Source organism: Diadema antillarum, unplaced genomic scaffold (genome assembly GCF_040938485.1).
Source record: "Diadema antillarum isolate AM-2024a unplaced genomic scaffold, OU_Dant_1.0 scf00000139, whole genome shotgun sequence".
Lineage (NCBI taxonomy): Eukaryota > Metazoa > Echinodermata > Echinoidea > Diadematoida > Diadematidae > Diadema > Diadema antillarum.
This window is the reverse complement of record NW_027271028.1, coordinates 783,716-799,783: the sequence shown is the minus strand read 5'-3', so window position 1 is coordinate 799,783 and position 16,068 is coordinate 783,716. Positions and strand designations below refer to the sequence as shown.

At 37.8% G+C, this 16,068-nt stretch overlaps 1 protein-coding gene across 1 annotated transcript; it reads right to left on the bottom strand.

Moving 5' to 3' along the window:
- Positions 1–9,031: 9,031 nt before the first annotated feature.
- LOC139721123 (elongation factor Ts, mitochondrial-like) lies at positions 9,032–14,668 on the bottom strand. The gene is made up of 7 exons (XM_071632453.1): positions 14,641–14,668; positions 12,993–13,168; positions 12,060–12,188; positions 11,198–11,317; positions 10,701–10,851; positions 9,943–10,152; positions 9,032–9,298 (listed from the first exon to the last, which is right to left on the bottom strand). The coding sequence occupies exons 1-7, from the start codon at positions 14,666–14,668 to the stop codon at positions 9,084–9,086; spliced, it is 1,029 nt and encodes a 342-aa protein (XP_071488554.1). The 3' UTR covers positions 9,032–9,083.
- Positions 14,669–16,068: the final 1,400 nt, after the last annotated feature.

Genomic DNA, 16,068 nt, shown 5'->3' with positions numbered 1-16,068 from the left:
TTGTACATCATAAAAACTTCCAAAAGTCATTTCAGTTCTTATGTATTTTATTGTGTTCAGAATTTCTTATGTAATGTACTTCCTTGCTTTTCAACTTTTTTTTTTTTTAAATTGGATATTGTCACTGACCACTTTCCTACCATAATTAGCCTAAAATTATTCAATCAAAGTGATCAATCGTAAAAATAATCAAGTTTTCTTTAGTTTCATGACAGAGCACTGTTTTCCATAGGAAGTGTACACAAAAACACAAAATTATGACCATTTTGAGGTGATGCGCTGTTATAAAACCGGGCGTGGCTTTGTAAAAAAGTACGCATGGACATCGCAGATTTGGTCTCAAAAGTTGCGCAAGACATGAACGAGAAAAGTCTTAAAGATAGCACCATATGTTCAATCATTTTATATTATTTGGCACATGGATATGTTAATGTGAAGATGTTCTGTCTATGGGCAAACATAACCAAATACATGTTCTCCACTTTCACACAGTTATGTTAACATTCAGTGTATGTATGAATAGTATTTACATAATTTGTATTACATGGAGAGACCAATTTAACTCACCAATGAACCTTTTACTGTTGATATCTGTCTCTCTAGTTAAGACACAAATTCCATTGATACTTGTAATCCATTGTCACTATCTTGGGTAAGCCTCAGAAACTCAAGCTTTCTCATTTCTTTTTTTGTTTTGTTTTGTCATTTGACCTTCTGTAAACTACAATGTATGTGTTCATAATTTATGAGTACTTCAGAGAAAAAAAAAGAAGAGTGTATGAAGCAGTTTATATGAGCAATGCAAATCATAAATACACTAACCTTTACGACACAAGTGTTTGTATAGGATTTGCATCTGTAGTGATTTTTCTTATTTGTCTGTGATATGATACACAGATTGCTGCGAGGAATAAGAAAAGGATTATGTTTTACAAAGCTAGCATCTATGAAATGATGTGGCAGATGTGTGATATATGTGACCCTGCACCTCAAAACAAACAAAAAGTTGCCAGACATGAATTTTTAGGTAAGACCATATTCTGAAAGACCAGACTTTAAGCTTTAAAATGATGTATAACTCAAATCGAATGGACTCTCCTAACCTATCTAAATATTGGAAAGAAAGCACAAACTCAGGAAAAGTGTGAACTGAGAAAAGAGGCTCTGAAGTACACTGTCTATTCAAGTGCTTAATCTGTACCAAACCGTGCTGGCTGTGCGATGAATGGGACAAAAACAGGAAGTAAACCACCAGAGTAACAACAATGAAGGGATTATCAGATTAAACTGAAATTAGGCATGCCTTATTCACACATTCTGTCCATAATTGATGCCAACTTTCAAAGCAGTAGCACTATCCTTTCAAAAGTTATGAGAGTTGAAAGTGAAGAGTGTGGACAAGGTTTTTCAGAAATGAAAAAGGGATTCTAAAGACACACCTAATCACACTATTCTACCAAAAATGTTCGAGATAAACTGCTAAAAAACACACTTTCCTGTCCGTTTTATGACACCACATTTTAGCATAATGTAAAAGAAGACCCGTTCTTTCAGAAAATATGAAAAAGTCAAGTTCGGCTAGTTTGACCCATTTCACTTTAATTTCAGTCCTCAGGCAAAATCAGTGTGTGCGACTTTATGTTCGTTTTGAGGTGCACGGTCACATATTTAGTTTTGTCAAAATATGTTTGATGTATAGACACAGTTGAATAAGATATATGGTAAAAAGTTCATCATGTTCAAGAAGTAATTTGTACAGTGATGCATGGCTGAAATCTTCACCAGCGAATACATTGGTTAAGCTTACAACCTGTACAAGTCATTCAGGGATGTATTTAAAGTGTGACTGGTCTGTTCACGTAGCTGCGTGTACCTAATGCATGTAATGTCTGTAGGATGGAGCAGCTCATCAGGCAATGTTTAATGTTTGAAAATACTGTGAGAAACGTGTCGTACACTGAAAGTATTTGCTGAAATGGCAGAGGAATATCAGAACAGTTTGAAATTGATGCCACAAGAAAACAATGTCATCTCAATGTTCATTATGTTACACAGTATGCTATCTTTAATATAGATATAAGTGGTCAAAATTATATGATTTGGTATGTGATGTGTGTCTCATAACACTTTGATTGTATCTCTTGTTTGCATGATAATGCAGTGGAAAAGGAGACACGAGACCTGAACAAATCACCTGTTATCAGATTTGAATTTTACCTGCTTTTAGTTTTTGTTGTAGATATGTGTCATACCCATAGCTATCAAGACAAACAGGATGAATGTCGAGTCTGTATTCTTCATGGACCCATTGACATGATGGGTCGTAAAATGAAAGTTATGTACTTGCAGATGTACAGTTTAGGTTTGTGTGTGTGATGTTTCCCAGTGGTACAGATATGAGTGTGGTGAGCTTTTAAACAAGAGAATATTAGTGGCTTCAAATGGTGTCTTTACGATTGTTATGTACATTTAGGCGATATTCAGACATATACTTGTATAGGTCTTGATCATAAATGGTAATTGTGGGAAATTTCCTGTTTTGCACAGTGCAAACACAAATACAGCATATGAAGGTATATCAATGAACGAGCAATACAGAAAACTTGACTGTTGTATTTAGTACAGGCAATTTCTTCCCTGAATTCTTCGATAGCATTGTATGATATAGTATGACAAAATATCAGTGCCAATAAGCTGCTGCAGTACCTTGTATGTATGTCTAAATTTGCATATGAAAGATCCTTCAAATTATGATCAATTGTAGAATAACTAGATAACAATTAAAAAACAAGTTTCTCACACTCCAGTCTAACCAATATATCGTCGCTGGGGCGATAAGACCTCGTATGTACAAAATGTCAAATGTTCAGGAGAGCCAAAAAACATGGCGGTCAAAGCGCTGTGGCGAATGGGATTGCCTTTCCTTTGACATGCCGTGGTGGCTTCATTTTTGGAGTAAGACAGTTGGGATTTGAACAGGACATCACTTAACCCATTATTTGACCATTAATAAAAAAAAAAACTCATTTTCACCAAAATTGCAGATACAAGGTCTTATCACCCCAGCGACGATATGTAGTAACCACCATCATTGAAAGGATGGTTATGATGTGATTAATATGATTTATGAAGAGGGAGTGATATGTGGATATACTGTGTTTGGAAATAAATCGAACAAAGTTTGATACATGTAGTGGAATAACCGTGCGCATATCCTTATAAGCCTTCCACATGTTTGGTATTCAGCAGAAATTCTGTACATTTATTATGGACAGCATTATCATGGTTTAATACATTACTAGTAAGTACAACATGTAGTGGAAAATTGTGATGTTAAAGTACACTTCTGTATTGTTTTAAACATGTTCTTATCTTCCAGTGAAATTAACTAGTATTTGTTTTTGTCACGTTATATCAAGATTGCAGGCTTTTTTCTTAGTTGTCTTGTTTTACTGAAGTTTTGAAGCTGTTATAAAGTGACAGTTGTTTCTTACACTTGGAAGATTTAGCAAAAAGCTGCTCATGACCATAAGGTAGGATGATACATAGAGTATGTCTCCATAGAGTATGTCTCCATAGAGTATGTCTCCATAGAGTATGTCTCCATAGAGTATGTCTCCATAGAGTATGTCTCCATAGAATATGTCTGCATAGAGTGTCTTCATAGAGTATGTCTCCATAGAGTATGTCTCCATAGAGTATGTCTCCATAGAGTATGTCACCATAGAGTATGTCTCCATAGAGTATGTCTTCATAGATTCTTGTCATGGTGAATGTGTCACTGAAGATTCTGATCTTGAGAATAGTGCGTTCAAATATATCGTAATAACAGTACCAACTATGGGTAAATGGAACATACTGGTACATGTATTTTAATGATAAAACAAGGAAATATATATTTGTTAGGATTCTTGCACTCTTCAAAGTTATAAGTTCTTCTCCAGTGTCTTGAAAAAAAAATGTTAGATTGTGTGTGAAAACTTATAATTTAATTGACAGGGTGTCTGTTGGTCCATTCCAAGGCATTTTTAATCTGTTTGACGTTCTCCATGACTAGAGAAATAGTTTTATGTGAAGAAGCCTTCCTATGATTTGTGCTTGTCAAGAGGCATGTTTTGCAAGGAGAGTACTAGCATGTGATGCACACTTGAATGTTGGTGCCTTTGTAGTATTTATTTTTTTTAATCAATTTATAATTTGTCATCCTTGATGTTGTAAGATGTGAATTACGAGGTAACATTGTAGGTGCTTATAATTCATCAGTTATTAGTAAATAGAAAAGTGCTAACCAGGGGTGCTCCTTTTGCCTTTTAGCAAAAATCACATCTATACATGTATCTAGTATAAGTGTACATTGTGTGTATGACCCATCAACATTTACTGTTGCAGATGAGCTGATTTTGCCATGACACACATTTCCTATAGACAGCTGTCAGAGAATACTCAGGACTTGCTTTAAATGGGTTAATTCAGATTACAAGTCGAGACAATCTGACTCAAAAAGATTACGGGGAGAAAAATAAAACATTCTTACAGTAATTACTACAAAATTTAGAATTTGTTATCACATTCAGGCCAAATGTCAGATTCAAAGAATTATATTAAAGCTTTTTGTTATCCATGAAGCATGTATTCAGGAACAGTCATGTTTACAATTGCATATTCATATTGCAGGGCCTACCCATTGTTTTTAGAGGCTGTATTGTCTACATGCTTGGCTGCATCTGTAGATTTCCTCTAAACTATTTTCTGAGTGCTGGCTATGTTACTGTTGTGTGGGTCAAATTAGACTAAGTGGGCACATTAGAAATGATGGCCATATTCTGAACCCAGCAAGGGTGATGTATCCCTGAATCTGCCATGAACAAACTTGCAATTCATGAGGATGATGGTAGAACCCAATTTTCAAATATGCACTGTATTGATTTTATTATTTTATTTTATGTATTCTGGATACAAAAAAAAATCAAAAAAAAAATCAAAAAACAGTTAAGTAGAGAAACCCATATAAGCAGCTTACTACTGCTGTAATGGTACAGCAGTTTCCATCTGAAAAAAGCAGTGTTTTCTAGAACTCCTTGAATAACCAATGTTTTCATGACCTTGTAGAAAATATGGTCAAGTTTTTATAGCTTAATACATTATTATCAGTTCAAATAGGAAGAAATCTGTATATTTTGGATGAATTTGAATTGCTGTTTCTATTGTAATCATTGTACTGTAGAATATTTTGATTATTTGATATTGGACCCTTAGTAACATGTAGCCATTGTTTTCAGCTTCCAGGGAGTTCGCTGTGTCCTTGTGTTGCAAGTAATGAAAAATCACTACAAGTAGGAAAGAAAATCATGTTAGACTGAAATAAGTCCAAAGTGTTTGTGAAAGTAATGTAAGTTCCTCCATGTAATTTCTTGTCACATGATCAGTAATTATGCAGTCCACTGAACAAATTAGAAAGTAAATGTGTGAAATGATGTATCAAATGCTTGTGTCAGCTGTTCTCTTTATTAAGAAATATGAGTGATAATTTGAGACTAGGTGACATGTGGTAAACAGGTACTGTATACGCCGAATATTTCGCGAGGTTTTTATTTTCGCGAATTTCGCGAGTAAGCTGCTATTCGCAAAATTAAAAACACACGAAAATATTGACTCTAATACCGATATGAATGTACATGTTAACATTTCTCCATTCAGTAGACGACTCCACGATCGCGAATTTGACCACTCGCGAAATTGTTGGGAAGTCTTGATTCGCGAAAATTTAGACTCGCGAAATATATGGAGTATACAGTATGTGGGTAGTCAATCCTTCGACAGAAAGCCAAAGTGCACTGTCTTACACAGTATGTACAAAATTTGACGTCCTTTGTGTTTAGGACTGATGACATTCAGAAAGTGAAAGATAATCTTCAGAATTGATGAGATAGGGAAGGAAAAATAGAGGAAACAACTAAATGAACACACTCTTCCTCCTGAAGAAAAGCATAATGCTGTAAGCAAGAGAATAGACGGAAGAAAACAAATGCAAAAATATTGCTACAAAATCCCCTTCTCTCTGCACAGATATTGAAACTCTTTCAGTATAACATTCGCAAAGACATTAAATCCCCATACAGTGTACATTGTACAGTGTTACCATGGTAATGTGACTTCATCTACTTTAGGTAGTAAAGCTCATCTGATGGTCTTCAAAGACACTAACTTGTGGCCAACATATGTAATCACACTATATTATACTTTAGAGGATAATCAAATCAATCATTAATATCAATGATATGTCATACAGCTAGACATGGTTGATTTGGGTGAGCTGCAAATACATTGTAGTGGGTTAAAGCTGTTCATGTAAGGGCATATGGCTGCACGTTTTGCAATCAAATGTATCGTCACACATTTTGTAAGGTATTTTGCACAAAAAGTGAGCTTTCTTACCGGTACTCCTAGATCAGCATCATCTACACAGGCAGGATTTTAATCGCTTCAGATGAAAAACAAAACTGTGGCAATTCTCACTGTGTTTGATTCAGAGTGCCTTTTTCAGATATACATTGTAGTGTGCAAGATGTTGAATATGTATACATAAAATTGAATGCTAACATGGGCATGCATATTTATGAATGTAGCAGGTACATGTACCTGTATTCCTCTGTAAGCTGCAGGTTATTGAACAGTATAAAGGTTGAACAGGTACTTAAGGACGAGTTAACCTTGATATAAATGTGGATTGAGTAAATGCAGCAATATCGGACGAACGCACTAGGAAAATTTGAGGAAAATCTGTTCAAAATCATGAATTTTTAAGATTTGTGCAGTCACTAGCTGTTGGATGAGAAAACTACTACAGAGTATGATGTCACATGCATAGAATGATAATATCATAAGGAAAATATAAAGACAATTCCACAATACAAATGTACTTAATTTTTACTCTGCCTTCTAAACGAGGCAAGTTAAAAGCTCTTTAATTATGAGAGAAAATGAAAATATTATGTATATTGAATTTTCTTTTTGTTTTGTTTTTTATATTGTTGTACGCATGTGACATCACAAGCTGTAGTACACGTAGTCTTCTCATCCAGCAATGGTGGCACTGAAACTTCAAAAATTCATTACTTTTTAACAGATTGTCCAATTGTCCTCAAACATTCACTTATGTGTTCTAATATTGCTCTCAATCCTTACTAATGTATGTACATTTGTATATGAAGGTGGACTTGTCCTGTAAACCTACAGGGACAATGTTCCGGTGTGTTGTCTGATAATAGTCTTTGGCATAACACACTTGCCTACCCACTTTTACTTTTCTCTTTGAGAACATACTTATCACTCAATAATTGTAAAATCACTATGATAAGTGTTACCCTTTCCTCTCCGTATTTTATTTTTATCAATGTACAGTGACTAATCAAATTTACATACAATTATTGCAGCAAAAAGAGAAAGCAAACTTGATGATACAACCCCCTCTAAAAAAGAAAACATAAATGACAGACAATTTTTTTTCTTTAACTCTTCATGTGCCATGGTGGAAACCCCCTGTGTGCCACATTATTCCGAGACACCAACGTTGACATGCTTTGAGAAAACATTCTCTTTTTCAAATCTATGTCACTTTTATAGATTTCTGTTATAAAAGCTGGACGTATAGTAGGTAAAGTTATAGAGAAAGTGCCAGGCTTTGCCTTGATGTAAATTGTATGACAAATCTGATTGTTTTTGTTTCAAATGGCCAGTAGCTAAATTACTGTAAAGGCATGACTTTTGCACACAAAACAGTGACAGAAACTTAGAATTTACACGCACATCCAGTACGTAACACCACTTCTTAGTCAATTACCACATAAAATGCAAGCTATATGTGAGAAGAACGGAAGCACTGGAATGGCTTTCATTGTACTGCGGCATTTGGCGATTTATCGATCGGTTTGGGCGGGTCTGTACGTTTGAGCAAAATATGCGAAGTTGGCACACTGTTGACTGTAGAGTCAGACGTGCGAACGTGGCACATAAAGAGTTAAAACTGTGTCAAGACGATGCAATTATTTATCACAGTCACTTTTATTTGCTGCTGTTTTGTACATTAAACAAATGACATTTAATTATGGGCAAACGTGAAGGGATAATGGTTCATTCACTGGAACAGGCCATTGACACTAGACAAGCTTTTCCGATTTTACTAGAGGGAATACTTTGAGTATCAAAATCAATCATATGTAGATGGCTTGTGAAATAAAACAGCAATTCAAACACAACACCAAGTGTCTGGGACACTCGCCACTGTATGGTCATTACAATGCTGACATAAATAGAAAACAAAATCCTTCGAAGATATTGTCACAACAAAAATACATGTGCACAAATGGAGCTTTACAGCATGTACAATGGCTATGATGAAAGTAAATCATAGATATGCTGTCATTTTATCTCTTTCTCTTTTTTTTTTCCAGTTTTGCACTTGAGAATGAGTGTGCAAATTGACAGATAATTTAGCCAACTCTTCCTGATAGCCAACCACTCACAACAGTTGACAAGAGTTCTCTGTCAGTAATGTAAACAGTAGTCAGTAAACTAAACTTCAATGCCAAAATGGAGGCAAAGCTTGACCATAATATCCTATATATATTAATATGAGATATTTGCAAGATCACAAAAAGGGGTATACTATGACAGAAAAAAAAATTGAATAAATAAGAAACATCTGGGCAAGATCTCTTTCCAGACAATCTTTAAAGATTCAGACAGAACAAATCTTGAACACCATCACCTAATTTCTCAAAGAGCAAACTGGGTTGGAGTGACTGTGCATCACAGTGTTGGTATGAAGATGAATACACTGTAGTTCTGGATATGAATATTCCATTGGCAATGGCACACCTGCATACACTTGATCATTTGTTCATGATCACACTACCATTTACGAAACTGGATTGGAGAAAAAGTCTGAACTTACCATATTATATGTTTAATTGTTTTAGCATGTTTTATTTTCAAATACTGTAAAGAAAAAGATACTGATACTACAGGGCTTCAACATTTGGGATGGATTAGCTTTATATGTCTGGTATTTAGAGTTCTTTTAATCAGCTGTCACCAGCTGATTCTCCACACTCAAATCGCACAAAATCCAAGACTTGGATGTTTTCTTGCTGCAAGAGCTCTCCTACAGTGAGACTTGGATCCAACAGGTACTCCTGGTTTAGCATCTCATCGCTCTCTGTCTCCGCTGCCGGTGGTGGTGGGGAAGTCTCCTCTGAGGACTCTGATGGGGGTTGTGTTTGCTCCTCCTTGGTTTGGACTATTTATGATGATAGTAAAGACAGAGGAGGAGAGAAGTCACATTAACCTGTTGAAGACAAGTCCCGAGAATACTCTGACAGGTGTCTGTGGGAAATATGCGTTATAGCAAAATCAGTCCATCCTTAACGGGTTATTCAGACTGCAGCTGTAGAGTCATAGTAGGGACAGATTGGTTCTACTGAGAATGACTTATCAAATGATATAGATTAATGTTTGAAGATATAGCGGATAGTTGATACAGTGCATCATCACAGAGTGTTGACTTCTGTATCCACCAGTCACTTTTTAAGCAATCTTAGCTGCCCATCTTAGAAACAATGCTCTCTCTTTTAATACATAAAAGTGTTGCATTCCAAAATATACAATTCTTATTTTGTTCTCATATGTATTACAAACAGACCTCATTATTAATGGGCTATTCATGATTTTTTACTTCTTCTGTTTTTTTGTCACTGAGCACTGTCTTACAAAAACAGTCATCACCACACTTGACCCTATGATCAACAAGTCACCACAATGAAGATCAATCTGATTGGTTCATCCTCTCTTTGGCATGTGGTTGTTTCAAAGTTCCATGATATGACAAGACTTCTTTTGCTTATTTGCAGAAACTTCTTTTCTTCATCAAATCTTTTGACTCACCCTCAGGATCTGGTGGGGTGTACACCCCTATCCTAAGTGGATTCATTCCAACTACATGCTGTGATAGTCTTCTTCCGAGCACCTCAGGCCTAAAGTTTGCTGATGTCTCACCCAGCTTGGTGAACACGACAAGGGCGCCATATTTCCCCATAGTGCATTTGCTAGACTTCTCCTGTTGAGGCTTTTGGAGGGCTGAATGAACATAGGAACCTACAGGCACACATAAAAACACAATAATTCATTACTAGCTAGGAATCATCGCTGCTTGTCAAAATGTGCATTACAGATTTACGACACTTCTCCATTGAAACTGCACTATACATAAACACTATTCCAGAGAAAATTTTTCCAATTTCATTTCTAATATATATATATTTTTTTCTTTTTTAATTCAAAATATGATTTAAGAATATAGCTCAAAAAAGAAATAATAAGCATTGAAGGAGACAACCTTGACAGTGAGGTTGGATACAAGAATCTACTTTACCCCAAGGGAATTCATTGGGTCCCATATAACCTTGCATGTTAACCTATGGGAAACTGAAGTTTCTTTTCTTACTCTCATTCACAGCTGCAATTAGCTGTGCAGAATAGAAGCAGAGCTCCACTTTCTACAACACCACTGAATATAATTCAAGTTTGTTTGTTTTTTAAACACATATGCACTGCATGAAAATAACATGATCCCACACGAGTTCCTTCTGATCATGGAAATACTTGATTAGATGATGACTTACATAAAGGAGATAGTAACTTACCAATAAATGAATCTTGGGGAGATGACAAAAACAGGGCTCTCCTCACTGACATATTCTCACCAACTTGACCGATGGTCAAAGCTGTTGAGTCTTCCACAGTCTTGCTGTTTTCATCCACAAGAGTCTTCAGATCATCTCTTCCTAAAGAAATCTATAGGGGAACAAAAAATGCATTATCACACAATGATAGATGAATATTTATACCATTGCATCAAATACTTTTATTTCTTGGGTACAGTGGCATATAATCAAAATTGGCCATTAAATCTATTTGAGAATACAAAAATCTGGAATAACAAACTTTAAATTGATTACATTCATAAAACATGCTGGTTGAACAAAACAACTCACTGAACCACCCTGAAATCGAAAACTTCTCAATCATTATTAAATTGACAATACCAGTATCACATACTGGTGCTTGGCGTGGGCACTAACACCTTTAGAGTGTATGACAGAATGGATTTTCCTCACCAGAGCAGCACACTTTCACTCACCTTGACTATTTCTTGGTTGGAACTCTTCTCTCTTTGGCTGGCTAGAGTTGTGGCAGCAACATGGCTAACAAGGTGCTGAAATTTGGAATTTCTAGCAACAAAGTCAGTCTCACAGTTCACCTGTGAAGTAGGATAGAAAGTCAAATGTAAAATTAGAGATTAACTTGGAATCACAAACACAACTAAACTCCTTATCTCACATCTATAACACAATAACATTTCAAGGAGAATGAAACCCAAACATCATACATGTACTACAAGTTGTGATGTTGAGCATGGACAACCATTTACAGAAAATATAAAGAAAAATCACCACATTTTCATTTTTTTAGTATAAAATCAAACAGCACTTGACTTACTTCTTTAAGAAAGCAAGGAGGAAAATATTATCCTTTACATACAATGTTCATCAGCAGCAAGTCAAGGAAATGTGTACTTTTAATGACAAATGACATTTTGTGGAATTCGCTTATATATTCTTTATATTATTGTCCTTCAGTGACATCAGAAACATTTATAACTGTTGTAGCCTTCTCATCAAGTGATGGCAATGGTGACACTTTTCAACTGATTGTCAGATTTGCCCCAAACTTAATTGATGTGTTTAGCTAATATTGCTGCATTTACTCAATCCACAAACCACATATTTCGGTTTCATTCCTCTTTAGTGAACTCTCTGCCACATGAGTTAAAATCAATAACTGATGTAATTTGGTACCGGTAATTATAAAAGCATCTTGCTTGCTATATGCAAGAATAGAGTCTTTACTATTTAAGCTGGGAAGAAATGACACTAGCTTTGAAACTTGAAACACTGACAAGACAACATCACATAGTTTCTAAATGAAGCAGCCGAGCTCACCTCTACCATGACAGCTGCATTGTCTTGACACAAGACTCCGATCAAACCCTGGGCTGTCACTCGTCCTTGAAGCTTGGTGGCCTTACTCCAGCCTTCCTTCTGGGCCTGCTCTCTCAACCAAACCTCAGCCTGAAAGAAAATCAAAAACATTTAAGTGCTGTACCTGTCCATTGTCCTGGAAACACATACTCATGACATGTTTAAGGTTATGAGATAGTGATAAGATATATGATGAGAATATTCATGAACAAGAAAGCAATCTACGAGCACAGACCTCTGCCAAGCAGCTCATTTCCACCAATGATCTAGATCAGTTGTGCTTCCGCAAGAGATCTGTGATTTCCACTCATAATGCATGCATGCTAAAAATTGTCCATTTTCCCAATATAGAAGCCCTTTGTTTACATCACAAGCTTCCAGCTGCAGGGTGCCTCGTCCAAGTAGAGAATGCATTGTAGAGTGTGTATACATGCAAACCCCAAATATGAGCAGCTTGAACGCCCAAGTTCAATGACACTATTTGTCAAAAGATTAAAAATTCCTAGACCAGTACCAAAACTCTATAATCTGTTCCCCCTGTCATTATCAACTTTTCCTGAAGGTTTTGGGCAAATCTGTTCATAACTTTTTGAGTTATTTTATATACAAACAAACAAAAAAATGAATGCTGGCAAAAAAATTACCAAAAAAAAAATAACATAAAACATAACCTCCTTGGCAGAGGTAATTAACTGGAGGTACCGGTACATGAACACTTTATTTGCAGTTCACATTGTCACTTTTATAATTTCTCTCTGAAAAAAAGGGAATCTCTATGCAAATTCATTTAAATAATAAACATCATATAATAGAAACAAATCTTCACAATCAAAACAAAGAAAGTGACATACAGACGTATGTAATCAGATAATTGATTGTGGAACAGTATGGCACCTTTTCAACATCATTGTCAAATTTCTCCAGGGCTTTCCTGCAGTTGACAAAGCTGAATCCAGTTTTCTTCCTCAACTTTGCCAAATTGGCCTTGCTGCTAGACACTGCGGTAGCAGCTACCAGCTTTAGCAGGCTGGATGTGTGGAGATGTCTCACTGCTACACATAATGACAAGCCTGCAGGACAAAAGGAGGAAGCAGGAACAAAGCAGGAGGTGAAAAAACAACAACAAACAAACAAAATACACCTCAAATGGATAATAGGCATTGATCATTGAAAGGCAATCCTGGGTTTTAGGGGGCTAAATTATTTTAGGCTTCTGAACTTCAGCACAGCCATGGCCATATCTATATGTACCCCCCCCCCCCCCACTAAAATTGAAGAAAAAATTAAGCAATATCAGAGTACAGTGCCCACCGCTTAATCGGGAGGGGTCGGGAGACAAGTTTTTCTCCCGTTTAAGCGGTGATCCCGCTTAAGCGATGGCACGTGCAAACCACAGAACATGAAGCCAAGTATGTGGGCATTACATTAAACCATGCACAGTTGTCAAACCCGACGATAACCACAGCATCAAATACCCGCACGCTAAGACACGCAGAGACAACTTGGCCTGAGCAGACTTCCTTCTTTTGATATCCCTCGCCCTGGCCCGATCCCATGGATGACAGAGAAAAAAAACAACAACACTGTAATGATTAAACAACAAACCACTCGCTAGCAGCCATGCAGGTGTCTCATGTAAGATGAAGAAGAAGAAGAAGAAGAAGAAGAAGAAAAAAACAAAACAAAAACCCGATAGTAGATAGAGGGAAACTAACAGTCTGACACCCAACAAGCATGCCAGCCACCTGGCCAGGCTGGTACAGTGGTAGGAAGGAATTTGCGTATAACTACATGCGCTCTTGTAGATTGCAGGGATAGCTAGGGCCCTGGGAAAGGGGCGATTAGAAGCAGACCTGCATACAGTGGATGACTGCATGTGTAATCTCAAAGCTGAAGTTTCACACAGTGCACTGCATGTGTGGCATGTGTTGGTGAGAGCATGATATGCAGCATGCAGGAGGGCTAAACAGGAAGAGAGCTCAGTCTCTCGGCTTCGTGTGTAGCTGGCTGGCTGGTGAGATCAGTGGACTCGATTACAGTGTCAGTACGTGAGTAGAAGCTGATGACACATGTTAAGATGACGCTCAATAAGACCACCTCTAATGTAAATACATCTCACTGTCTAATGGCAAATGTTTAGAGTGCAGTCGGCATAATCTATCGGGAACTAGTGAGAAAATAATCCTTCTGGTAAGGAAATTGAATCCCTGCAATTTTTTTCTAAGGATTGGTTTCAGACAGATTTGTCCCGATAAAGCGGTTCATGGTTCCGATTAAGCGGTGGAAACAACACATGAAAATTTTGTTGCATCAAGTTTTGTTGATAGTGATGATGACCAACTGATCACCAACTGATCACCAACTGATCACCAACTGATCACCTTCAATTCAAGAGATCTCCACACTGCTATACGAGGTCTTAAATCCAAGAAAGCTGCAGGCTTGGATCATGTGGCGCCAGAGCACCTTCTTCACACAGGGCCAGTATTTCAACTCCTGCTTCTTACCATCTTGAACACCTTCCTCAGATGTACCTACATACCTCGCAGCTTCAGGAGAGGTGTTATCATTCCTATCCACAAAGGAAAGGGTAAACCCCTCACAGATCCTGGGAAATATTGAGGCATAACACTCAGCTCAGTCTTTTGGAAGGTATTTGAGCTGCTGTTGAAACCAAGTTTGGAGCAACTACTGCTCCAAAGAGACATCCCAGACATCCTGCAATCAGGCTTCCAAAAAGACCACTCATGCATCATGACAGCTCTCTCCCTCAACCTAATCATGGAGATGAACTCCGCAAGGCAGGCATCCAAGGAAACCTGTGGAAAATCCTAAGAAACCTGTACAGAGGACTAGAGAGCATGGTCTTGTGGAATGGAATCCTCAGCCAACCCTTCCCTGTCACTCAAGGCGTGAGGCAAGGTGGGGTTTTATCCTCCTGCCTGTACCTGGTGTACATAGATGATCTTATCAAGGCCTTGAGATCAACAAATGTAGGATGCTCCTTAGGCCAGGAATTCCTTGGTGCCCTTGTCCTTGCTGATGATGTGGCTCTTATCAGTCCAACACCAGAAGGCCTACAAACTATTCTGGATGTAACCCATAAATACTCATCTGAGTGGAAGTACAAGATCAATCCCTCAAAGAGTGCCATCATCTCTTCTACGCACAGCTCGTCAAGCCATTGGCATCTTGGTGGAGACACTATGAGTGGAGGCACACCCACATCTGGGCATCAACCATACTTTTTCACCCTCTGACCCTACTCCAACAATGACGTTAAGAGGTAGGAAAACTCTGTATGCCCTTGCTGGTGCAGGGGCTCACCATTGCGGATTGACACCAAACACAGTAACTGCCCTCTGGAAGCGTTTCTGTCTTCCACGCATGCTCTATGGAGTGGAGGTTTACCATCTGAGCAAACGAATGCTTGCTGACCTCGACAGAACGCAGTGCAGTCTAAATTATTTAAAGTTATCCTTGACCTCCCCCGCAGAACAGGAAATGAGGCAGTCTCCATACTTGCCAAGCTCCCTCAGTCAGTGATGAAGCTGACAAACAGTTTCTCAGACTCCTTGGAAAAGTCCTCCTGCTCCCTCATGACAGAATCGAAAGGAGATTGCTTATGAATGCCAGGTACCTAGTACTAGTCACACTGTGAAGGACCTCAAAACCAAGCTCGCTTTGTACGAACTCCCTTCCATTGATGAACTTGTTACTTCACCACCCCCTCCACACCTGGAAATCCATGGTGAGAAGTGCCGTGGAAGAGCATCGCACAGACATCACAAGGAAGGCAGTCAGCACAAAGCCATCACTGCACCTACATGTACTCTCCACCATCCTGGGTCACGAACATAAACTCCTGCCCTCCATCATTCCCTCACATCTCCGACCAGCATACCCATCAAAGCCCAACTGCTCAGCGGGGTATACCCAACCAACTCTCGCCTTCACTCCGTAAGAAGCA

Excerpts from the sequence above, each read along its gene's own strand:
- LOC139721123 (XM_071632453.1), bottom strand. The coding sequence starts at position 14,668 with ATGATAACACCTCTCCTGAAGCTGCGAG. Across the intron at positions 12,189-12,992 it reads TTGACAATGATGTTGAAAAG|GCTGAGGTTTGGTTGAGAGA; the intron begins GTGCCATACTGT and ends ATTTTCTTTCAG. Across the intron at positions 11,318-12,059 it reads ATGCAGCTGTCATGGTAGAG|GTGAACTGTGAGACTGACTT; the intron begins GTGAGCTCGGCT and ends CCTACTTCACAG.